Source organism: Vulpes vulpes, chromosome 1, assembly GCF_048418805.1.
Source record: "Vulpes vulpes isolate BD-2025 chromosome 1, VulVul3, whole genome shotgun sequence".
Taxonomy (NCBI): domain Eukaryota; kingdom Metazoa; phylum Chordata; class Mammalia; order Carnivora; family Canidae; genus Vulpes; species Vulpes vulpes.
This window is the reverse complement of record NC_132780.1, coordinates 36,529,264-36,556,494: the sequence shown is the minus strand read 5'-3', so window position 1 is coordinate 36,556,494 and position 27,231 is coordinate 36,529,264. Positions and strand designations below refer to the sequence as shown.

Sequence of the window (27,231 nt, the reverse complement as noted above, 5' to 3'; positions counted from 1 at the left end):
TTTCCATAAAATGACTGTGTTGTTATAATCTCTTAAATGTATGGTCTCTCATCTCCAGTATTACCACTTCTGAAATACCTAGAACATTTCCGTTTGGAGCCTTTTGTTGTAAAGAGGTTATATTATACTTTGCCCAATATACTTCTAGAAAATTCGATGCTTATAAGGATTTTCTTAATCTTTTTGGTCTACGAGGCTCTGCAGAAGTTTCAGTGTGGGAAATCTACACTTCCCACAGCCTAAATCTATACATACTTTGAAAATGCCTAGTTGAGAATGATGCCACATGTATGCCAGAACATTTTATGAAAGGGAACAGGCCCTAGCAACAACACATAATGACTTCCTTATTATAAATATCTAAATTTCCTCATTCTAAATATCTGACCTCTGACCTGCTAAATGGGCACATATCCTGAAGACAAATCACAATCAGATTTAATTCTGGGCAAAGAGCAGGCCTTCTTCATTTGAATATCCCTTGGAGGGAGAGGAAATAAGGCAAGGGGAGAAGAAGGTGGAAAATGTGCAGCGAAGCTGCTAGGGAGAAGCAAAGAGAGTCCCAGAGTTGCTGAAAGTGGAGGAGGCAATCTGAATGTTTCCAGTGAGATAAACATAGAAGCCAAGGACTCTATCATTGCTGCTTCAAAGAATTCAGGCATCAACTGGATCTTTCAGTGATAGATGCAGTCTAAAGAGAAAGAAACATAGAGTCAGGGAAGGAGTGTTGGCCTCGAAATCAAGATCCCGAGGTTTCAACTCACTCTTCTCCATGATTCTGTGACCTGAACACATCAGCCTCTCTCCTAATGCTCATTAACAACAGCTGTAAAACATGCTGGTTGGAATATATGTGTTCTAATACCTCTTCCAACTCTAACTTTCCATAAAGTTAGAGTTCCACAAAATGAAAATCAGATAATAGACAGATCTGGAAATAAGGCTAGAGTAGAGTGGAAAATGTGTGACAGGACAGCATAGGGAAGGCAGTTAAAGAACAGCCTTATTTCATGTTGTGCCATAGAAGCATAACCCACACAATTTCAAAAGTCAGGTTCTAAGCACATAAAAAGCATGCAGAGACGAACTTCATTCTTTTCCCACCACCCAAGGGTGTCAGGGTCTTGCTGTGCAAATTCCTGGGATCGCTTCACAGCCCAAAAGATGAGGTATCCACTCCCGCCAAGTGTTAGAAACACGAAGAAGTTAGCAAGAAACCTCAGGAATCTGATCAAGTGCACGTTCTCTTCTACTTGGGCTGCTCTTTCCTCTATGATAGCTTCCTGTACTCGAGCAAAACAGAAAAAAAAATGTATCTGAGCTACAAAAAAGTATCATCCACTCAAAATATATTTTTGCAAACATCGAATGAGGAATGAAAATGTACACTATATCTGGAACTCCACAAGCCAGGAGGATGTCACCAGCTAGTGAAAACAAGTGAGAGAAAGGAGGAGTATTCTTACAACCTCTGATTGATCTAATACTAGGACAATTTTCTTTCTAAATTCTCTTCTGGTACAGCTTTTTTTTTTTTTTTTGAAGCTACAAAATAATACTTAAGAGTCATTTTAAATATTGAGCTAGCTTATTCCTGTAAATAATTAGTAAGCATTGTTCTATTATTTAGACTATCTGAATCTGATTACTAATGGTCTCCTGTTTCAAGCCAGTGGCATTATTTTTATTACCAAATTTAGAGAAGAAATGGTGCTGTCATGGGTCATCAGATATTTTCCAATCTCAATCAGAACCCTGCCCGGATCCCGGTAGGCAGAAATGATGAGTTCATCTTTCCTTTAATTGTCAGGATATTTCACTAGCTGAACCATATGGAATGACTCCCATTTGACTCTTAGAAACCCAAAGGCACAGCTCCTGAAGTTGATATTTTTACCTTAAAGTTCATGGTGATGGAATTGAATTTATTGTCTGCTGTTTCTGGATTGCCAATCAGATAGTCCCAGCTGGTGAATACCTTCCAGCTGAAGTTGAACGTGTTGTCATCACCACCCCCATCGTCACCGATATTTTTGGTCATTCTGTAAAAACATGGAGTTTAAGCCAGGCCCTCCCCCCACACACAAAAAGAAAAGGAAAGGAAGTGGCAAAAAGAAAAGGAAAGGAAGTATATTTTGCAGTATACTGCAATTATAGGTAGATTGGAGAAGCAATATCCTGAAAGCATGTATTTTCAAACAGTTTATTCTTAGGACCTGAAAGCAAAAGTTTACCTCTAAATTTTGGTTTTGTGTTAATTTTTTAAGCTGCTCATTTTCCAGGCCTTTCAAGATTAAAAAACTGTGAAGCATTGATGAGTTTAACAATTAAACAGGTCCTATAAAAATACATATTTTGAATGGGTTTTCCTAAACTGTTTCCTTCGCATCGTATACTTGATTCTTAACCTTTTGTGGGATAAGGCTGTCTTTAGAAATCTGATGAAGCCTATAGGTCCCTCCTCAGGGGGGAAAAAAAACATGTGTATACTCTTAAACCGTCCTAGGCAGCTTTAGCTTATTTCTAGACTCCCCATGCAACTAGGAATGAACTAACCCAGGGCAGGGCAGGAAACTCCAGCATAGATCCAATTCTCCCCAAGAATCTCTTCCCAAAGAACAGAATGAATGCATGAAAATTTTCCATACTCTACAATTCTTGAACAAAAATCAAAAATTTTATACAACCTTCATGCCAACTGGTTACATATATTCTAATATATTTTAATATATATAAATCACTGATCAGAATATATATATATACATACATATATATATGTATGTATATATATATACACTTTCTTTTTGCTTGCAGTATTTAACAGTTTATTTCAGTGGTTAGAGATCCATATTCCACTAACTACACTTCCTTTCTTTTCTCCTTATCACTATAAATAGCAAAACTAAAATTTCATATGACACATATTATAAAATGATCCCATAAGATTTTGATTTTTTGAATATTATAGTGATATGGAACCAAAAAAGAAAGAAGCACAATGACATAAAACTGACATTATAGGTTGGCAGGCATCTCTGCAGTGGCCTGTCTCCTGCTATTAGCTCTACTCCTTACAGAGGCTTATATATTTTAAATTGGTTAATGAGTTATGAAAAATAACCCAAAATAACTCTCCCTTACATCAGTCTATCCCTTTACTCTTTGAAATGGTGTTTATGTATATCACTATATTTGCCCCTTCTCAACAACTGAGCAAAAGGTCAAGGTGGTTAATATTATTCTCTTTTTACAGATGGGGAAGCTAAGGGTTAACATTATGAAGTGATTTACTGGAAGTTACCCAGCAGTTAACCACAGAGTAGGCCAAGGGTTTAGGCTGTCTGATTTCACTCTGGTGCCCATGTTAGGACTTCATGAGATATGCTGAATCACATAAAATGCCTTTTTGTGGGTTAGAAGGGGTTGAAGTCAAAGATTTCTAATGGTTGAACCGGGGGAGAAAATTGGTTATTTGATTGATACACCACCATCCATTTCTGTACCGTCACTGAGCAAAGGGCATGATTTCAAGCAAAAATGGATGCTTGACAGATTTAAGTTTTGAATGGAGCTTCACTGGTCAAATTGTGTAACTGTAGACAGTCTCCCAGATAAGGGAGCGTGAGCTGGGCAAACAAATTGGGAACACCCAGCATGTGAGAATCAACATGAAGGAGAGTGGAATGCTAAAAGGAGTAAGGAAAGATCCCGAAGACAAACTGCCCATACCACATTTTTGTTGAGAGGCAACCCTGATATCTAATAAATGTTCCATGGACAGCTCTATCCTTTGCCTATAGAGGGAAAAAAAGAAACTGTACATGTCTATGAAAATTCTTTTTATTTCAAGGAGGCTATAGTTTTGAACCACTGTGTCTATGAGAAGCAACCTCAGTATTATTTGCTTTGTTGGGAAGTTGTAGAAAGCAATTGTTGCATTCATGCCTTTGCCTCGACCTCTTGCATTGGACCCCAAGTTTGCATCTCTGTTAACAAGCTGAGATTATTCGGTCATTTTGTGGATGCATGAGAAGGTTTTTAATAAATCGAATAAGTGCCTCCATAAATCCTCAGCCAACAGGGTCACTGGAATGTAACCTCTGCTAAAATGGAAGTCAGGAAGAGGAGGGGGGTTGAAAGGAAGGTAGAAAGCAACTCTCTAGAAGCTCACAGAATAACCCCACTATACAAGAGCAAAAAAATTATAGCAAGGGCTATACTAAATAGTATGTATTACATTCTTGAGAAATAATAAACTGCAGCAAATATTTGGCCGCAAAAGATAACATGTAATATGTAGATTATATATATTTATGAAAATGTAATATGTATATTAATTCTATATTGGCCACAATCACTGTTTCATACTTAGTTACAGACTGTTTCATCAACTGAGCATCACGAGGGCAAGGATTTTATTTGTTCATTGTTAAATGTTCAGACACTAAATAGTACCCCAGTTAGCCCACAGTAATTGCTCAATAAATAAGTATTAAATAAATAAATAAGTATGTGAACTATGATTCTGGATATCATAGTGCTTGACTGATGGACTGAGATAGAAACAACCCTCAGAAGACCTCTGAACATAACTGGCACCCTTGATTTTAGTTTTGCCAAATCAGAATGGTTTAAAGACCAGAAATAGCATAGATTTTGGAATGTGATCATACTTTTACCAGGTAGACAAGATACCTCATATTTAGGATCTCTGGTTACATTTGGACAGGTAGATGATTATTGTGGACGTGGGTCTATGTCAAGGCTTTTTTCAAGTCCTGAAAGGTGAAAAGTAAGTATGACAGTATCCTCTGGTAGAACCACTACGTTTGACAGAGACAAGGCACAGAGTGTGTCACAGATTGTTCCAAAGAGCTCCTGTTCAGGGTGACCTGGACTCTTAGTCCTTTCCTATGATGGAGCAAAGGGCAAACTAACCTTGTTCATGGTCAAATAAAAGGATCAGGACATTGATAGATGTCTCTTAAGATTTCAACACTAGCTCAGAGAATAGGCTAATGGATGACAGAGATTTCTCATGGCCCCAGATGCAGGTTTCTGTCATCTTTAAACAGGGTGTCACACGTACACTTCAGGTAGGGAAGGCAGGGAAATCTACTGCAGCTTCATTAGTTCCCCAATGAAATTCTCCATGCTCTAATAAATTTCTCCCAGACAGACCATGATTCTGCAGTTGATCATGGTGGTTTCATCGGTGGCCATTCATATTTGCTGTCTTACACAGCTGATTTTTTTTTGGTTGAGTGATTATTCTGATTCTGTTTTTTTTTTTTTTTTAATGGAAAGAGAACAACAGACTCTGCCTATTGAGCTGATTCTACAACTTAGAAGCTTCTCTGCACACAAAGAGAGGGGTAGTAGCTTGTTTCCCTGTCTTGTTTGCAACACTGATTCATACCTTGAAGTTCAAAAGGTGAATCTTCAAAATCTGCTTACACACAGGGTAGGTGTGCAACCCTGTAAGATGATCCAAAGGCCTGAGCTTGTGTTCAACCCTTTTGTTTGGGGAATGTCATTGTCTAACATTAGTGTCAGTATTAAAACTACTTTATCTCTTACAGACTCAGTACCCCCTAGATATAAAACAGAATAAAACAGAATAAAAATGATTGTCCAGTAAATGAATGCTTCCATTCAATTCCAGAAATCATTGCTTGGTTCCCAAGAGACCAATGAGACTTACGCTTTAAGGACAACCAGAAAGCTGTATCCAATGCTCATGATCCCCACCAGAAAATAGGAGAGTGGCAGCCTGAAATTCATCCATCCAATTGTTCGTTTATTGTCGTAATAGCCATAAAAGAGTATGGAATATTGCGCCAAGCCCTAAAATCCAACAACAAAAACCACTTAGCAGATGCTAGGAAGTCAATCAAAAGATTGACTTTCAAGAGAAACAACAAAATGGCATTCATTTTCACACTTCAATGTTGAGTCCTATCATTTTTGCTTCGTAGAGCAAATGTTTCAGCTGCCACATTAATTGGGCAACCTCTTGGTTTATCCAAAACTCGGGGACTTCTGAACTGGCCAAATTTTCAACCAAATACAGGCTTGCTCCACTGTGGAGACATTACCGTGAAGTGCCCATTGATGCAAACATCAAAACATACTTCATGGTGTCATTAGATTTATAATTTTAAAAGCTTGCTTAACATTTGGGGAAGGCCTGAAATGTGCTTCCTCAAAATATTATGGCAGGTTTCCACTTCCCATCCCCCGAGCCACAGTCAGATTGCTTCCCCTGGAACGATAGAGGCCTGTCTCAGCTCACACAGTGCAAAGGTGAAAAGCAGGTGAGATGTTATGGGAACCAATCTACACAACCTTGGACATGTCAAGACTATTAGAGCATCCTCCCACAGCAAGCATGTTTATGCATGTGATTACATGCTCTTTCCTTAAAATTATATGCCAGGTAATTAGAATCACCAACTCCCCAAAGGCACCTGAGTAACCCTCTTTACACTCAGAACATTGGCATATTCTGATGATCTTTCTTTTACCATGGTCTTCATCTGTCTCTCCTCAAATTCACTGTTTTTCATGTTCAGTTTTGAAGTATGTTTCTGTATTACTACATATCCACTTCCCCAGCTTCCCTCTGATTTTTGTCTTTCTGGCAATAACTTGAAATTACTGTTTTATGAAATGAGACAGTAATAACTTGCCAATGTGAGGCCTCCTCTAGAGATCAAGTGAGTCACCCTTGAATCTTAGAAAGTCCAGTTGGCTACCTTTAGCATCATTTATACACAGCTGGAGACTTTAAGGCCCACAGCTAAAGAAAGCAGAAGAAGTGGGGAGGCAGGGTGGAAAAAGAAGAGGAAAAAAAAATCTCCTGGATGCTAATTCCCAGAGGAAAACTTAAGGTAAGCAATTTAGAAAATTGCCTTAAACAGAGATCATGCCTAGCTCAAAACAGAGGCCAGTAATGATCTGGAATAATTATTGCTTTTGAAATTTGCAGCAAGTTTATGTTTTAATACTGTGTAAGAATTAGCAGAGAAGAAAGTATCCAGAAAAATCTCAGAAGAGCTCAAGAGCTTTGAATAAGGTCTGGATGGAATGATAGGGATGTAGGCAAAAACTGAAGGGCTTCCCTGCACTGCACCTGCCTTTGTCTGCATATTTTCAGCTCAAGAAGAAAGCAATCCTACCCAAATATGGGGCTAAAGAACTAGTAGAAACCTTAGACTGGGGAAGCATGTGGACCGATCTCATGGCCCAAATAAGAAACAACATAGAGGGGCACCTGGGTGGCTCAGTGGCTGAGTGTCTGCCTTTGGCTCAGGTCATGATCCTGGGGTCCTGGGATCGAGTCCCATGTCAGGATCCCCGTAGGGAGCCTACTTCTCCAGAGCTCTGCCTATGTCTCTGCCTCTCTCTGTGTGTCTCTCATGAATAAATAAAATCTTTAAAAAGAAGAAAGAAAGCACATAGAAAGGGATTGGTCACCTGCCCAAAACCCAGAAATCATCCCAGGAGAGTGATAATTGGTACGATCTCCTGCACCCAGTTCAATGACATCTTCTTGTTTCACATTTATCAGTTAAGGGCTTTGCTTTCTCTTGGCTTTTTTAAGTCCAATCTCCTCTACTCTGTCCTGAGATTTCTGTCTGGCCTTCCCATCTCAGAGCAACAAAAACAGAGCGTAGTTAAGTACAAGCATTTTCCTCTTGTCTGGTTTAAAGATATCCTAAAGTGTTTCTTTTTTCTCCCTAAGTACAACACATATCATTTTCTGAACACCTCCATTTTTCCCTGCAAACAATGCTCACCTCATTTCCTTGCCTCTATCCCAATGCTTTGTGACAATGGTTGTAGCAACATCAATCAATAAATTTTGTTGAGCATCTAGCATTTGCTAAACATGTTCCCTCATTTCAGAATCCTTACACAGATCCTCTGAAATTGCTCCTGTTAGGAGCAATGAGTTTTCTTCCACTCTTGGTATTGTCTTCCATGAAGAGTAGATTCATAAATGTAACACCCCCAGCTTCTCCCCACTTCCTTATGCTGTCCCCAGAGAGAAAAAAACTAATCCTATAGTAGAGCATGAAGAAAAAAATGGGGATGGTGCAAGCTACCTCTCTTCCCCATCCTGAGACAGCACACATTGTGCCCTACCCCTGGAGGAGGGAATGCTGTCCTGGTCTTGGGCTGCTGTGTAGAAAGTTCTGGCTGTGAAGCTCACTTGCCCATAGAAAGGTGCCACATTCTTTAATATCGGCTTTAACAATAATAAAGGTGATATGTTGACCTCCATCTGCCTAATGCTTTGTCTTGTTTCTGGTTAGCTCACAACCTGTTTGAACAAAGTAGGAGGTGTATCTACCATGACTCCCCCATTGAGCAAAGACTCAATGGCCCTATTCCTACTTTGCAGATGAAGAAACCAATCTTTAAAGAGGTTAAGTAACTTGTGTACACTCACATAGCTAGCAAGTGACAGTCTGAACTTGAACTGAGTCTGTCTGATTCAAATCCATATACTTCTTAACTGCTGTGCTCTACTACTTCTCCTGAAGCTTTGCCTTCCACCCTTTGTATCATGCTAATGCTATACCTTCCCAGTAAAACAAAGAAACAAAAAACCCTACCAATCCAGCGGGGCCTTCTCTGACATACTCCCCTGGATTGAACCATGGTGATGCCAGGGCCTCTTGAGAAGGACCTGAACACCCCTTCTGAAGACTTCAAAGGGCCTCATCTCCATGTACTTCAACATTACAACCTGACATCATTTTCTAGTTCATAATGGCAGTACTGGGATTAAAAGACAACTCCAAACAACATGAAAGGAGAGGGATCCCTGGGTGGCGCAGCGGTTTGGCGCCTGCCTTTGGCCCAGGGCGCGATCCTGGACGACCCGGGATCGAATCCCACGTCAGGCTCCCGGTGCATGGAGCCTGCTTCTCCCTCTGCCTGTGTCTCTGCCTCTCTCTCTCTATCATGAATAAATAAATAAAATCTTTAAAAAAAAAAAAACATGAAAGGAGAAAGTAGATGGATAAAAAGCATCTGGTGAGCTTGTTAGGTTAGCACAATAGCTACAGTGCCAGCTGGCTTATCTGGTGTGTGTACATTCAATGGCTGGCGCTTCATAAATATTAGACGGCAACCCAAAGGGGTAAGGTTCAGTTTTGTTTTGTTTTGTTTTGTTTTGCTTTGTTTTGTTTTTGAATCCTGATTATTTCACAAAGATTTCTTTAGTTTGCCTATTCCTACATGTACAGTTAAGCATGTAAATGAAAGAGGCACTATTGAAGAACTCAATTTTAAAAAGCTTTATCCAATCCATCATAGCAGCATATTGAAGGGTGACTTTAAACAGTCACTCCCCCTTCCACCCTAGGGGGCCCCCACATTCCACGCATCTTTGCCTCTCCCTTAAAACTCCAACAGCAGACATCTGGAAGTGACTGCAATAGCAATGATTCCCAGCCTAGCGAAAGTTCTATTCAGTTTCCATGTCAGCGTCCATGGCTTTCCCTGTAGGAGCACTCTCCCACCCCAAAATCTGTGACAGAGAAGCCACAGTCAGAGCCAAGTTTCAAATGAGCACGAAACATTCCCATTCAGCTCTGAGTTCCATCCTTGCGCATCGTCTATTAAGATTCTAATTTCTGTTTGAGTGCTGCAGCTGGTCTAGCTCATAGTCATTGACACATTTCCCCAAGAAAGAGAATATTTTGATGATGTCGCTAGGAATCAACTCATGTATTTGTTTATCTCACTAACTTTTATTGAGAATTTACTATTTGCCAAGCACTACGCATAGATGGAGTAAGATACCGGATGGCAGAGGGCCCTAAAAAGGTTCTTATGCAAAATATCAATTTTGTAAGTATTTGTCACCTGAAATTATATTAGACCTCCATCCCTTTGGTGTTTATCATAACTACAAATAAATAGTTACTGCAAAACACAACATTCCATCCCCGGGACGGTAAATGAGTTTCAGCGTCCTTAGCAACTCTTTTCAGTTTGTAGTAACCACCAAAGCACTATTTCGTACAAAAAAAAAAAAAAATCTTGGAGTCAAAACTGGTGGAAAGGAAGACATAATTTCTGACTATGCCCACTGAGCATATGTAAGGGATAGTGGTGCCACAGCATGGGGTATGTTCCTACCTTTCTCTGTATGATTACCAGTCATTTATACTTTGGTGTTAAAGTTGCAAGTATGAGTGAAAGATTGAACATGGCATCACATAATATCTGATAAAGTGGACAGAATCAAGGAGTGAGAAGGCTAACAACACCCATTGCAAACCTCAACTGACTTCAAAGGACACCAGCCAGGCTGGTACCTCGGTGTACCTGCCGAGATCCTGCTCTGGCCACCTTCTTTCTCTCTGCCCAGACTCACCAAGCTTCAGCCTCATGCTTTTCACTCACCTCTGAGTTTCCTTTCCTTTTGCTACAACCCAGATCTGGAGATGTAAAACTGACGCTCTACCCTCTTAGCTAGGGAGCATGGAGATTACAAAGAGGAAGCTGGGCTGAGCTTTAGCAGAACTTCTAGTTTCCAATAGATGGAATTAACTACCTGTCTCCAGGACGGAAGTCCATGAGCTCTGGCCCTCAAGAAGCTGTGAGAAGACAGTTGCTTTTAGTGCCTATCCATAGATCAGCACCCTTGTTCCTCTGCCTTCTTTCTAGAGAGCTGCCATGGTTGGTGCCTCATACCCCTTTCTGGCTTGTGGATACTGTGCTCTCTCTGTCAGGGCTCTCTCTTCTTCTTTTCTTGTCCCTCCAAGAAATGGGCATTTGAGTTAAGTATCCTGAATAGGTATTTAAGGAAGGAAGTGTTCATTAAACATCTACCATGTGCCAGGCATTGTGCTACTGCTTTATACACACAACACACAACCTCGTTTATCTTTAATGCCAGCCTGCTAGTTAGGCGTTAATTCTACTATTTGACACATGACAATTAAGAGGCTCAGAATGGTTGTCTAATATCTCACAGGGACTATGTGGCAGGACTCAGACTCAGGTCTGTCTAAATCCCATGACTGAGTTCTTTTTATTATGCAACACTACATTTTAAACTACACTGGCTTCTGTAAAGAGCATTTCCATTTGTCTTCTCTGTGCCATGGTCGACAACTAGCACTAATGCTGAGAATTCTAGATAGAGGCCCAGTGCCTGATACACATCTTATTTGACTGGATATCCCACAGAACCCTTGAGCTCAAGAGGTTCCCCCAAACCTGCTTCTTCCTCCTATCTCCTAACCCATCTGTCACCTTAGTCAGAAACCTGGATATTCCATTATCCTTCCATTTTAACCCCTAAGTCACATGCAGTTACTAGCTAAGTCCTGTAGTTTCTGCCTCATGATCATGTGTGACACTGATCTCTTCTCTGTACACCACTGCCATTCACAGGCCTCTCTTCCTCCATCTTATTCTATGTTCAACTGAGTCCCATTCAGTACTCACAAGATTCACAAAGAATCTTCTAAAGGGTAACTGACCACATTTCCATCCTACTTCAAAACTCTGTGCTCCCCACTGCCCATGAAGTCTGACTCCTTAGCATAATGAACGAGACTGTCCTCCTTAATCAGATACCTTTTTTGTATGACACACTGATCTGTAAGTATGCAACTTTCTCCCTACATACCAGCTTTGCTCAATCACTCATGGGTATTGAGTGCATGAGACCATTTCCTGCCTCCATGCCTTTGTGCATGTGGGTTCCACTATTTGGGATGCTGTTCCCCGCTATCTTCCCCATTTCAGAGCCTAGTTTATTTCTACTTTTCCTTTAAAACCTGTTCAAACTACCTCTGTAAAGCATTTACTGACCTCTAGACCAGAACCACTTGTTACAGGGAAATGGTCATTTCCTTCAGGGGTACAGAGCTCCAATACGCGAAACACTCCCCAGGACCCCACTGTCCCTCTACTGACTCTATCCCAGGGTAAGTATAGTGACTTCTCCAATTAATATTTTTGGAATGAACTAGCTGTACTTGCCTAGCCCAAATATGACTTCCTTCCTATAGGGAAAAAGCTTTCCCAGGATTAGATGGACTATTGTGGAAGCCCATATTAGCAGGGCCATTTGTCAGAGTCTCAGATTAGTGCTCCAATTTGGCCTGCCAGAAGTAAAGAATGTGGAGTTCTGGTGTCCATCTGCCACTCCTTTCAAACAAATTATTCACAACTCAGATGGAAAACAGAGAGTTACTGGGTCCTCTCAGATCTCTAAGAAACTGAACTCTAGTAAAGTGTAACACTGAACCCTCCCTCCCTAATGCCTCCATGTTCCTGGGCCATGTATCTCTTAGCTTGAGATCCTCACATTGTTTGGCAATTGTTCGTTTGCACAGCCAATTAAACCAAAAGGTCCCTGTGGGCAGGGAAAATATATTAGTTATCTTTGTATTCCTAGCATCTCACATTCAATTTATGTTTGCGGAATGACTGGATGAACAGAAAAATTGCTTCTGGTGGTCATTAGTGATCCTCCGTGAGATTAAGCTCGTTCAAATGATCATCTAAACCACTTTTTTTTTTTCTGTTTTTCCTCACTCTGCTACCCATTTTAATAAAAGAGAGTAAATCATTCAAGACAGTAACATGATTATAACAATCTTATGTTGGGATTTAATGAATCAAAACACCAAGAAAGTGTCTGACAGACACTAAAGCTGCCAAAACTCCCTAATTTTTTCTACTGTCTAATTGCCTAAAACTCTTTTAAAATAAGAAATTCTCAGTGCTATAAAATGAGCTTCTACATATAGTTTCTTCCCAAATGGGAAAAATGGTCTTTTATTTCACGAGGTAAAAATTAAAAACATTATATTACGGGGTTTTGTTATTCAATTAACTTCTGATCTTCTAAATCTGCTTACTAATTCTTTGAAGTAATGAAAAATGAAGCATCATAAAATCATATAGAAAGAGAGATGTATCTGGTTATACGGACACAGCCTGTTCTAGGAATTACCTTCCCTTACTTCATCTATTTTAAAAGGAGTTTTTTGAACAAACGGTAAAAGAAATGTAGAGAAAATAAACTACTTGAAAAAAAATGAAGTTCAGAAAATTTCATTTCTATATAAGTTAGTATATATTTTATTTCAAACATTAAGGTCAATGAATATAATTTCAAGTACAATTTATAAGCAAGTATTATTTATTGGAGATACATGATGCTGGAACATGGGGTAGACTTTTTACTGAGTTGTTTTCAAGTATTTTCAACTTTCAGTAATCTATTGTTACAGTAGACATATCAGACTCATCATCTGGTGCTATTTGTTTATATTATGCGACAATTTAATAGATTGTGAAATTCTAATCTGACTCAATGGCTCAACCTTTAATCTATTAGGTTGACAGCTAATATTTAGATATCAGCAAATTCCTACCAGGCAAATAGAGCCCTCTCAAACAATCTTAACCTCTCACTTACTGATATTTATTGATATATGGTACTCTTATGTATTGATAGACTCTTCCTTGGTCTCCTCAAATGTAATTTTCTCCTCTCTAATCTGTTGACCTTTTAAGTTGAATTTTGATAATGCCACTATTCATCCACCACTCCTTTGAATTACTTTCAACTACTCTGAGAAAAAATAAACTATCACCAACTAGATTCTAGAGGGTCCCAGATGTCTTGATACCTTTCTATCTCTGTAAGGCCATCCACTCTGATGCTCCTTCATCTAGTTTCACTAACCTGCAGCCAGTCCCTGGAATAAGGCAACCTTCTCCCATAACAGGTCCTTTGATTCGCTGTCCTTGTTTTCTAGAAGGCCTCTCCCCTGTCTCAAATTGGGAGCTAGTATTAATTTCTCAGATCCCAATTCAAATGTTACTTTCTCAGAAAAATTTCCACTCTCCTCTACCTTCCTCTCTTAGGCTGTAAACCAGGTCAGGATCTCTAATACATCTAAATGCCTTTACCTTTCTTCTGTAGTACTTGGCACAGTCACAATTACATTTATTTTTGTGATCATTTGATTACTCTACTATACTTTAAGTTTCTGAGGGAAGAGACCTTGTTGGGTTTTGCTTCCCTTTGCTTAGCATCTGGCACATTACCTGGCATCTGGCAAATCCTCAATAAATGTCCACTAAATTAATTAAAAGAAGACTTGGTTCTGGGATCACATCCAAAAAAGGGTTGCTGTTTTCATGCTGCAACCATGACATCAGGATCCTAGTCATCCCAAATTTCTGCAAAAAAAGAAGGCGGGCTTTGTTTGGCCAGATGCAGCTTAAGGAAGATGTTGAAAACTGAAAGTTGCTGAATGAAAGAAAGCACTGATAGAAATGAAGACCTTGAGGGATCAGTTTCCCAAGTCTCCAAAATAAAAGGATACCAAGAAAGCTAAAAGCAGACCCAGAGATCTCTTTTACCACGAGCTGTAGATGTATATGAAGAAGTCCAGGAGTAGCAGATTAAGAGGCTTATGAGTGAGAGCAGATTTGAGATGCCTCTTCTTTTAATCAAACTTAATGAGCCTATTAAACCAGAGGGACCTGTACTGGATTGAGGAAATGAGCAAATATGGGACCCAGAGATGGACAGCCTTTGGATGCTGCCAATCTCAGTGCCACAATCTTGAGCAGCCCCCATGATGTTCAGTAAAGTTTTCTAAGGAGTCTAACTATGGATACAAAGGAGACAATCCTTACCCCTTTCAATCATGGGACTTCTATTTCAGGAAAGAGCAATATGTCTGGGTGGATGTGGTAATCTACAGGCCTACCTTTGTCCCCAAGAGGCTTAGCAGTCTGGCTCAGGGTCATATGTCTGCCCTCACCAAGAGATTGTTTATCATCTAAGAATTCAGTCTCTGTTACATGAGGCTGAGACAATGGCAGAAGCAAAGAGGTTATGTTGGTGTATTGGAAGCTTGTTGAAACTAAGTAAGAGCAGCACAGCACAGCAGCAACAGTTCTGATCTAAAGTAGAAGAACCAAGTCACATTTTCAGAGCCAACAGACCCCTATAGCAGCCATACAAGTATGTTACTCAGATAGCTTTCAGGAAACAGCCTCCAGATGCTACTACTTTGTATCAACCAGAATGGAACATAAATGTGCTCATCCTGAGACCATGTTCTCTGAGGTGGCCCCAGGCCATGATCCAGAATGATGAGAAATACTAGAACCAGTGATATGGGATTTCTCCAATGGATATACTTCACTTGGAGACTCACCAATGGCCTAGCCAAAACTTTTTCCAAAACTGTACTGCAGCCTAAGACTTCCTACTCAATCTTCCCCTCTTCTCTCCTTCACAGGAGTCTGGCCAGAATTGCTAACTGGAGACCTTCCCCACCTACTCATGCTTCCTCTTCCTTCTGTATTTTCCCCTCAAATTATCCGGAATCTAATATTGTCTTGATGTCCATTTCTTAGGAAACCTTAAATGATTTGCCTTTTAAAGAGGGCTTCCTGAAGAACCCTCATGCACTGTTGGTGGCGATATAAACTGGTGCAGCCACTATGGAAAACAGTATGGAAATTGCTCAAAAAATTAAAAATAGGGGATCCCTGGGTGGTTCAGTGGTTAAGCGTCTGCCTTCAGCCCAGAGTGTGATCCTGGAGACCCAGAATCGAGTCCCACGTCAGGCTCCCTGCATGGAGCCTGCTTCTCCCTCTGCCTGTGTCTCTGCCTCTCTCTCTCTCTGTGTCTCTCATGAATAAATAAATAAAATCTTTAAAAAAAATTAAAAATAAAAATACCATATAGTCCAGTAATTCCACGGCTGGGTGGGTATTTTTCTTCTGTTTTAAGAAAAGAGTTTATTTATTTCTTCATGAGAGACACCAAAAGACACCGGGATCACACACTGAGCCGAAGGCAGACACTCAACCACTGAACCACCCAGGTGCCCCTGGGTATTTTTCTGAAGAAAATGAAAAAGTAACTTGAAAAGATATCTGTACCCCCATATCATTGCAGCATTATTTACAGTAGCCAAGATTTAGAAGAAACCTAAATGTCTGTTGATGGATGAATGCATAAAGAAAATGTGGAGTGTGTGCATATACATGCATATGTATATATATGTATATATGTGCATATGTATATGTGCATATGTGGTATTATATATGTGTGTATATATATGTACTTGTGTTATGTGTATATGTGCATATGTATTTATTATATAGATACATAGATATATAAAATGCAATATTATTCAGCCATAAAAATGTAAGGAAATCTTGCCATTTGCAATAGTATGGATGGGCCCTGGGCATTACGCTAAATGAAATAAGTCAGACAGAGAAAGACAAAGAATGTATAAATTCCTTTATGTATGGAATTTTAAAGAAAAAGAAAAAGGAAAAAACTAGCTCATAGATGCAGAGAATAGACTAGTGGTCACCAGAGGCAGGAGGTAGAGGATGGGAACAATGAGAGGAAGAAGTAAAAATGTATAGCTTTCCAATTATAAAACAAACAAGTCATGGGGATGCAAGGTACAATATGGAGACTATAGTTAGTAATACTATACTGCATATTTGAAAATTGCCAAGACAGTAAATCTTAAAAGTTCTCATCACAAGAGAAAGAATTCTGTAGCTGTGTATGTTGACAGATGTTAACCAATCTTATAGTGGTAATCGTTTTGCAGTATATACAAATATTGAATCATCATGTTGTACACCTGAAACTAATATAATGTTGTAGGTCAATTATATCTCAATAAAAAAGGGGATACTCTCTGAAAATAAAAATGCATTTGAACTACTGAAATATCCCTTAAAAATATGTTATTCCATATGTATATCACAAAAATACCTCTTCTAAATGTGGCCAGTACAATAAAAGATGAAGGAACTTAAGAGCACTGACATATGTCTGCGAGGAAACACTGTCGCTCTGGAAGATTATTATTTAAAAGAACTGTTGATGCTAATAAAACAAGGAATGGAATTGTTGTTTCAAAATATTCAGAATGTCTGCAATAGTCTCCTTTGAGGACAGATTTCAAGGGTGGTATGTGGCATAAGTGGGCAGGGCATAAGGAATCCACTGCGGGTATGCTAGAATTAAACCAACAATTTGACATTAAAATCAGCCACATTTTACTTTGAATTTTGGTACCTCCTCTAATTACCTGGGATAGATTTGACAAACTGACTAACCTCTCTGAGTCCCAATTCCCTCACTTACCTATAAAAAGATTATTGGGGTGTCTGGGTGGCTTAGTTGGTTAAGTGGCTGCCTTTGGCTCAGGGCATGATCTCAGGGTCTTGGAACTGAGCCCCAGGTAGGGCTCCCTGCTCAGTGGGGAGTCTGTCTCTCCCTCTGCCTCTGCCTTCACCCCCTTACTTGTGCTCTAATGCTCTCTCTCAAATAAATAAATAAATAAATAAATAAATAAATACAACCTTAAAAAATAAAAGAAAAAATATTTTTTAAATTTATGTATTTATTTATTTGAGAGAGAGAGAGAGAGAGAGAGAGAGTTGGGGGGGGGGGGGAAGGAGCCTAAGGAGAGGGACAAGCAGACTATATGCTGAGTGTGGAGCCAGACCTGGGTCCCATCCTGGGACCCATTCTGGGACTCTGAGATCATGACTTGAGCAGCAATCAAGAGTACAATGCCCAACCAACTGAACCACCCAGGTGCTCCTGTAAAAAAAACGATTGATCTTCATTCTGAAGGGTTATTACGAAGATGAAGTTTAATGTATGCGCCTACTTAACACATAAGAGGTGTTAATTCTCCTCTCCTGCTCCTTTTAGGGCTTCACCCACCAAATCTATGATGACCAGCAGAAAAGGAGAGGCAAAGTCCATTCACCATTTATCCTCACACAATGTACAAGATGTTCACAAGCTGGAAAACTGAGTACATTTCCCTTTATTCACAACTCAAATCTTTACCCAAATGATCTCACCATCTGATATCAGCTCCAGCTCCTTCCAAATGTCACTTTAGCTCCTGTCTCTCTCCCTTCCAAGAATATCAAAACTGTAGTCTATTTCTCTTTATCATTCATGCATCATTCTTGTGTCTCCAAGTGTTTTGTGAACAAAGACCTCCTCTTCTTCCTGACCTAAACCCAATCTTCCAATTCTACTGCTTCAAATGATACCACATCTGCCAATTGAATTCATAGCACACACATGAGACAATCTCACTATTTTGTACTACTTTAATAAAATATTTTTCCTCCAAATTAGTAAGACTCACTGCTAGGTACTCAATATGGTGCTTTGTAAACCATGACTTTGACAGGCCATAAGACTGGCCAACATTGCATATATCAAACGGTGTTTGTCTACTTTTAGTTAAAGGGAATTTTGATGAGTTATGACATGTGTTCACAAATAAGAGAGCACTGAGCTCCAGAGAGGTACTTTGCAGATAGGGGGTGTCCCGAAGGAAGTTCCAAGTTTCCAACATGAGACTCCACCTTCCCACCTCCATCCCAAAGGTTTTCTGACCCTTCACATCATATAAGCTCCTCTGCCACAAGAGGTCATGCTTGTATCTCTTTCGCAGTATTCTATAAATCTTTTTCTGCTTCTCTTCATCTGTATTTACATGGAATTGTTTAGCTAAACTGGCACATTAACCTTCTTAGATGCAACGAGCTAAGCCATAGCTTAATTAGATTGTTCAGGCACTTGTTATCTCTGCCTTAGGCCTGAGACATGTATTTTCCTCCTGGCATCTCCGTGCTCTTTGGAAGTGCAGAATTCTGTTTGTAGGGATCTCAAGGATAGTTAATGATTTCCTCCATAGTGCCATGATAGATGGATTAGGAGCCACTAGATAGCTATAAGACCCTGAATTTAAAAAAAAAAAAACAACAATGCTTCTGTGACTTGGTTTCCCTAATTTTATAATGTGAAATATGGGATGGACGAGCTCTAAAAGCATTTCTATCTCTAAAAACCTTTTATTTTATGATAAATGGCAAATAACTGAGTGGTTACAGTATGCAGAACAATTAAGAAAAGGTGTAAATGAATAATATCACTTTAATGACTTTCTTATTTTTTCTTGACCATTTATATTCTCTTATAGCTTTAGAGTTGGTTTTAGTCAGACCTAGAATTATAAAGGAAAATAAGTATCACAGGCTACTTTGGTTTCTGTCTTCCTCTATCCCCCTCTCAATAAACTGAACATGAGAGAACTATCAAGAGCAGTCATAAAATCTTGGTGAACCCATTGATTGCCCAGATCTCCCCTAGCTTCCTCCTGTATCCTCCTGTGAGAGCTCCTGATTTGCCCCTTATAGCTACCTTCTTTATTTTCCTCAGCTGATTAATACCTTTCAAATTCCTAATCGACTTTTTTCCCCAACTTTTAAATTTCAGTTAATCGACAAATTTACAAGTGCTTAGGCTTCATTAAATATATGTTTACAAATAAAAACCTTTTCTTAATACTTTCAGTTCTTTTCTCTGGTTTGACTAAAACATCAGAAAATGCCAATGATATTATTAGTTCTTGTTTTTATTAACCAGACTGGAAGTTTATTATCTTGCTAATCAGACGAGAATAAGACATAAAAGCAGTTTCAGGGGAACATAGTAAAAAAAATTTTGATACTTAGAGAAAGGGTGGGGAGAGAGAGAGAGAGAGAGATGAGTGGGTGGATGGAAGATAACAGAAAGGACACATAAAAGGTAAGTAAAATCTAACTCACAGGTCATATCCTTCATAAATCCTAGACCTTCCCAGGCAAAATTAACAATCACTTCCTTGGAGCTTCCCAGTGTCTTTTTCTTTTTTCTATTTTGCTAACTTAGCATATAACGTTATGATATACTAGTTGACTATCTTCTACTGTCATGAGAGCCTTAAGATCAAGAATCATGTCAACTTTATCTTTGTAAAACAAACATTTGTTTATATTCAATAAATAAATGTTGAATTGAAATGAAAAGTCCAACTGGCAAAGATGATTGGAGATTCCAAATGCCACAAAATTGGGGCTGCCACCATGCCTTATGCTTATTCACTAGCTTGCCTTGCTTATTCAAAGACTGGGAACTTTTCCTTAAGTTTACATTTTCTGGAACTACTCACATAAATTAATTTCTATGGCTCTTTTCTCAAGGCTCTATAAATCCTCCTCTTACTCAGGATTGTGAATCAATAAGATTCACTAAGCTTCTGTTGGTTAAGTATCATATCAAGGGCTTCAAAGAAGATGCAACAGATATGATTCCCTCTTTAAGAAGCTCACAATTTTGGGAATTTAAGGGCAGAATTCAAAACATCTGTAAAATATACCTATCGATACTATTACCATGAGGAGTGTTTATTAGTTTTTCTATCCTCCTTTTATCTTATTCTCATTTGCTACTCTCCAAAAATTCCTTGAATTAACAATTGCCCAATCTCTACCTTGCTACTTTCTTATCTTCTACACTTTCAAATATCTCTCTGATCTGGTCACTATTTTAAAAAGAATGTGTGGAAATGAGTAGTTGCCACAGAGTTGAATCAAACTCCAAAATGATTTTTCAATGGCCAAAGATGGGTCTCTGCCACAGCAACAATCCCCACCCAGGGCAGCTCAAAAAGTAATACTATTTTAGTATTACGGTCGAGTAATGTCCACATGGGTATCACAATGGAGTGATACTCATTTTAGTCCTATTTAGAAGGTAGAATTCAGTACTGTTTAGTATTTAATATTTAGCTTTATTTAGTATTGACTACTCAGTAATACTAAATAGATTTGTTTAGGAAGCAAAACGGTTAATATGAAATGTTAAAGCTCTAATTCCCTAAGAATCCTATAAGATTTTTCAAAAAGCACATTTGCAAACTCTTCCTTTGTTCTTTTCCAAAGCCAGAGATAAAGATATGTGTTTCAAGTCTTTGATCTCTTAGTTTGCCTTCATTCAGTAGTCTATATTCCCATTTAATCATGTTATCATATTCTGAAACCAATTTTCGTTTTTTCTTTTTCTTCCTCCCTCCTGTTCTTTTTCCTTCTTTCTCTTTCTTTCTTTCTTTCTTTCTTTCTTTCTTTCTTTCTTTCTTTCTTTCTTTCTTTCTTTCTTTCTTTCTTTTCTTTCTTTTTCTTTCTCTCTCTCTCTCTCTCTGTCTCTCTTCTTTCTTTCTCTCTTTCTCTTTTTCTTTCATTATTCTCTTTTTAGCTGGGGGCACGGACTTATCTCTTAAGACCTTCAACCAGCCCCAGAAGAAGAGGCAATGGGGTTTCAGATAGTAAAGAAAAATCTGTCCTCCTACCAATACAGCTGTGTAGAGACACTTACATTGAAGTCATACAACACACCAAAGTTTGCTGCAGATGCCTCTTCAGCTCTGGGAACTGTTTTCCTAGGTAAACTGCCATATGGCAAACCCCAGAGGTACTATATAGAGAAGCAAAGAAAGCAGTTAATAATTGGAAACAAAGTCTGAGCCACACATGTGATCACAAATGGTTTCATTTAAAAGCACTTCTTACACATTTTCATGGGGACTCTGTGGGTCTCCACGTGGGGTCCCATTTTCTGGGAATTGACTACTAAATCCAGAGTTAAGAACAAAGGGAGTGCTAAGCACCCTGCATTCTAAGTTCAGTGGACCACCAACAGTTGGGCCAACCACATTCCCGGAGGCTTGCTGAGAAGCCCCACTACCCACCACCAACTCCAAAATGGTGTCTGGTAGGGGAGGTCTGGGGAGGAGAAAAGAGGCCTTTGGGGGAACTATAATGTTCAAAAAAGGAACCATACTACCCACATTTTCATATGGGGTTACCTCTTAGGGGTGGGGGTGGAGGGAGATTCTCTCTTTCGTATTAAGGAAGAGAAGACTTAAGTGAATCACTCATACAGTTTGAGTGTCAAATAGGAAGAAAGACTGCACCCTGATTGTATTTGCTTTGCCACTAATTCAAGTTTACTACTTTGATCTTATGCTACCAGATTCAAAGAGGAGTTATTAGGGACAAAGCCAGCCAACGAGGAAGAAAGAATAAAGTTCTAGCAGGTGTCCGGGAGAACTAGAAAAAGCACCCCTGTAGCCCCAGGGCAGGCACATGGCTCGCCAAGCAGATGCTGCTTCTTATGTAATATGAAAACTTTCCTTCCCTGGGGCTGCGAGTGGAGGATGAATGTGGCTGGAAGCCCGAGTGCAGAGCTTGACAGGGCAGGAGCTGGAAATCAGCCTCTAGTCCTACCTGCCACACAAGCTGCATGGCTTTCATGGAAACTTCTTGGCTTCCTAGGACTGAACAGAGCAGAAGGTGATTCCTTTCCATGCTGTCTCAAAGGAAGGCTGAATGAGGCTGGTGGATGGAGGCAGAGGGAAAATGGAGCCCTTTTGCCAAGAGGCAACCCACCCTGGCCACTGGTGGTTTGGTAAAGCTAGCACATCCTCTTTTGTTCTTTGGCTGGAGGTGGTAAGCATTGCCCAGAAAACAGGACGCCCCTCAGCATCTAACACAAACCTGTAAGAAAGCATCCAAAGACAATATGCTTCTTGGTTCTAGGCCTACACCCAATCAGACACAGATCAGCTCCCTCTGCTATATATCGGGCATTCTGTAACTCCATATAGCTAGAGCGAATCAGCCACAACCTTTCATTTCCATGGAGGCTGTGGTGTAGGGGAAAGAGCAAGCACAACTGATAAAACATGTCTACCCGGAGTCTGACACTAAGAAACGTCATCATAGCCCCTGAAGGAGTTTCAGGCTTCCTTAGAGAGATGAGAGAAAAAAAAAAAAAAAAAAAAAGCTTGGGTTAATTTGAAATAGGTGACTTGCATTCTGCTGCATTTGCCTGTAAGTTTTCACTGGAGAGATAAACTGTATAACAGGACTTCTGATCTGTGTCCACTGTCTCCTAAGAGCCAGATAGCTGTAGAACCTTGGGAATTATCTCAGGGATTATAAAACCAGTGAATTAGGTTGCAAACTCTTGGGACAAAGGACTGAATCATGGTCTTATTCCCAGAACAGCTTTAAAAAGCCTCTCTCTGAAATATTGGTTAAACCCAATAAGAAACACGTGACTATTTCCACATTTTTAAATGGGGAAAGAAAACTCTTCTATAATCTACCTCATAAATTCGTTGTGAGGCTCTGTAAGTAAAAGAAGTGAAGGTGTTTTTACGCTATTAAAAGCTAAAACTTGTCATGAATGTAAGGAATTATTAGGATTATTATTATGCCCCTGGGGGAGGCTTTATACAGTAACTGGCCCTGATTCAAAACCATGGGGATAACATGTCACTCAAAACACTTAGTTTTGACTGTTGGCAATGCTGTTCTGAACAAATTAGCTTTGAAATAGTGGTACCTGAAAAGACCCTTTGTAGCTTAAATAAAGCCTAACCTGACTTTTGTATAAGTAAGCGTCCAAAGGTCAGAGTCTTTTTAACTTCTTATGGATAAAGGCTCCAACCTCAGTCTTGCTTCCTAACCCTAGCTGATCGACTCTTTCCCCCACATCAGCTCAGGGCTTTGTCTTCTTCAATCTGGAAGCACTATCTTTTTTACTCTCCTCTCTGACCTTGATCCAGAAGACCCTACCCCTCTGTGTATCCGTATGTGTGCCTGGAAGGGGAAGGGAGTATCTGGGTTATCTTACTTTACATCCAGAAAAAAAAAAAAATGCTCATTTTGTATTTCTTCAGATAGAAAAGCTAAATATCCTGGGTTGCACTTAGAAGCATTTCCTTCAAAGCAAACTCGGTAAAATAAGTAAATACAATTCACAAAGTGTCAAAGCCTACCTTTTGAGCAATTAACATTTTAGCACAGGGACCACGTTGGGAATCTGAGAAAAGCCATGAATCCTTCCATATAAAAATGTACATTTAGGGATCCCTGGGTGGCGCAGCGGTTTGGCACCTGCCTTTGGCCCAGGGCGCGATCCTGGAGACCTGGGGTTGAATCCCACATCGGGCTCCCGGTGCATGGAGCCTGCTTCTCCCTCTGCCTATGTCTCTGCCTCTGTGTGTGTGTGTGTGTGTGTGTGTGTTACTATCATAAATAAATAAAAATTTTAAAAAATGTACATTTAAATGTATACACGATGTTTTATATATGATTTCAGGAGGCCCATGTACCCTTCGGAGCAAGAATTAGAATTTTTGGCCAATGGGGACCATTTTGCAGATTAACCTCATTGCACGTGCTATGACTCCAAGAGTGGCTATTGCCAGTTAATGATGCTATTATTCAGAAGAGAAAAGAAATTTTCTAGAACAGTGATCACATGAGAAACTTATTTCAACTTTTTTTTCCCCCTGTAAACTGGAAGTCAGATTCTTACCTCTGGCAGCATGATGAGGCTGAATGTCAGGATGAAGAGAACCATATTTACTCCATACATCCATCTCAAGAAGAGGAAGTAGGAGGCCACGGATGAGCCAAACTGACCTATCAAGAAGAAAATGAAAGGTTGAAAGGTCAGAAGCAAACCAACCAAAAGCCATGTCTTGGTGCTTTCCAAAATAAATGGGCTCATGACAACAGTTTGGTCCTTTCCACATGGACAGTCTCCAGCATTCTCTTTCTATCCAAGAAGAGAAAATGTTATTGGTGGTGGAAGTGCTCTCTACCATGTAGGTGCAGTTATGTGCAATTATTGTGACCTGCGCTTTTAGAGCCCAGCCAAAGGTGAGCTGCCTCCGGCTTAGCAGCCAGCATTGCTAGCTGAAAAACCCATTTATTCTCATAGTTAATAACGTTTAAGTGAGGGAATACCTGTAAAGTGGTTATTACAGTTCTTGGCCCTAGTTAGCTACCGTTATCATCATAATCACTGCACTTCAGCCACCTTTCTTTTGGGCAACAATGCTCTCAAAACCCTTTACCACATCCCGGACGGACAGCTTTCTTGCAGACCATCCTGCACTATTTATCTGCATCATTGGCATCTCTGAGGTACAGCATAGAAGCTGAAGTCTATTCACCCACTCTTCACATATTTATAGTAGCTTCTGGGGGCACCTGGGTGACTCCATCAGTTAAGTGTCTGCCTTCGGCTCAGGTCATGATCCTGGAGTCCTGGGATCGAGCCCCACATTGGGCTCCCTGCTTCTCCTTCTCCCTTTGCCTGCTGCTCCCTGCTGTGCTATCCTTCTATTTCAAATAAATAAAATCTTTTTAAAAAAATAAAATATCTTCTGTAAAGAATTACCTTAGATGTGAAACACAAATGTCACAGACAGGGTTGCTGCTCTAATACAACTTACATTTTAGTGAGGTATGGAAATAACAGAGATGCAGGAATTTTAAAAATAAATAAACATATTATTTATCATAATATATATGCTATATTCTATTGTATTTCAATTTATGTGTACAAAGAGTATGTATCATATATATCATACATATTATATGCATATTCATATACATTGTATAATATCTGTATATTATATATGATATATCATTTAGGCATGTAGCACATACATGATATATATGTATTATACATGATATGCAAAATTGCATATGATTATATTATTATAACAATTATATATATGCAACAATTATTGCCAGATAGGTCCTAGAGAGAGGAAGGTAAAAAATATCAAGAGGGTTGCTTTCGGGGATCCCTGGGTGGCGCAGTGGTTTGGCGCCTGCCTTTGGCCCAGGGCGCGATCCTGGAGACCCGGGATCGAATCCCACGTCGGGCTCCTGGTGCATGGAGCCTGCTTCTCCCTCTGCCTATGTCTCTGCCCCTCTCTCTCTCTCTCTGTGTGACTATCATAAATAAATAAACAAAAAATTTTAAAAAAAGAGGGTTGCTTTCAATAAGCTCATTGAGGAAGGTATATTAGAGAGAGTAACATTTTTTAAAAAGATTTTATTTATTTATTAGAGAGAGAGAGAGAGAGGCAGAGACATAGGCAGAGGGAGAAGCAGGCTCCATGTAGGGAGCCTGATGTGGGACTCTATCCCAGGTCTCCAGGATCACAGCCTGGGCTGAAGATGGCACTAAACTGCTGGGCCACCTGGGCTGCCCGAGAGAGTATCATTAGGGCAGAGGTCTGAAGTTGGAGGAAGAGATAGCAGTGTCCAGGCTGGGGAAGAGCAGCTCAAGCAGAGGAAAGAACGAGAACAAATATCTGGAGGGAAACAAGAGCTCAGGCCAACTGAGGAACAAATCGAAGGACAGCGTGGCTGGAGCCTAATGAACAAGGGGAAGAAGCGACAGATGAACATGAAGAGACAAGCCAAACCACACTATGTAGGGCCTCCTAAGGACACATTAAAAAATGAGATTTTTATTTTAAATGTGTTGAGAAGTCACCAATAGGTGTTAAGCAGCAGGACTGGGGTTGGGGGGAGTAGACTGTGACCTTTAAAGTCTCCTCAGCTTTGGGAAACGAATTGAGAAGGGACAGACAAGAATGAGCCATCAATGTGCACATGTCCCAGTGAAAAGTGATCTGTCTAAATCCTATTTACTGAGAAAAAGAAAAGAAAAAAGAAACCCATTATCCTAAATCAAAGAATGAAAGAGGAAGAAAGAACAGGAATGTGAAGTCTCAGGTTGAGATTTCACCAATTAACAAAAGCCCCACTTTCTTTGATCATCACTTAAGGTTCAATATCAAGTTGCCGGTTTTCTTCCCAATTCCCAATTCTCCTTTTCAGTTGCCCAAGAAGAAGTGATGAATCTGTGCAACCACCCACCAGATCAGGCCCTTTTTCCTGACTCATTCAGCAAAATACCTCCAGGGCCTGAGAACTTTCTTGGCTCTCTGGCTTTGCAGCATTAGGGATGGGGAAACATTATTACAGAAAGAGGCTCGCGTGAAGCAGATTCCAGTCTCTGCTTAGTAAGATGAGGCTGAGATCACACTAGAATCATGCTTCTGTTTCTGAAGTTTCTATTCTGTAGGTGTCACCTTGCCTATTCCCATAACACAGTGACAATTTTTATAGAATTTTTTTTAAAAAGTCTGTCTAAATGGATATTTTTTAAAAATCAATTATCTTCAAGTCTGAGTTTTTGGATTTATTTCACTTTGTAGTGAAAAGAGGAATTCTACAAAATTTCTAAAAGCATGTGGTTTTGATAAACATGCCCTCAGGTACTGTAACCAGATGCATTGGGCCATCTCCAGAAGGGCTACGCAGACCTGCCCGTCCCAGGACATCTGATCATCCACCTGGCTCCCAGTGATTTCATATCATTTCATGGCTGTTATCTATGTTCTCTGGTAACAACTGCCCATGGACTCCCTCAGCCAGGTTCACTTGTCATGTTTAATT

At 39.8% G+C, this 27,231-nt stretch overlaps 1 protein-coding gene across 3 annotated transcripts in view; it reads right to left on the bottom strand.

Annotated features, from left to right (window-relative positions):
• The window catches only part of TMC1 (transmembrane channel like 1), a 141,694-nt gene that overhangs the window by 38,138 nt on the left and 76,325 nt on the right, over positions 1–27,231 (bottom strand). The window contains exons 8-12 of one of the 3 annotated variants that reach the window (XM_072735987.1): positions 24,281–24,387; positions 21,269–21,367; positions 5,705–5,847; positions 1,898–2,042; positions 1,089–1,283 (exon numbers count right to left, since the gene is read on the bottom strand). In XM_072735987.1, the coding sequence (XP_072592088.1) occupies positions 1,089–1,283; positions 1,898–2,042; positions 5,705–5,847; positions 21,269–21,367; positions 24,281–24,387 (689 nt within the window). The remainder of the gene's footprint in view (positions 1–1,088; positions 1,284–1,897; positions 2,043–5,704; positions 5,848–21,268; positions 21,368–24,280; positions 24,388–27,231) is intronic. The other 2 variants (XM_072735864.1, XM_072735919.1) reach the window with 2 other exon arrangements.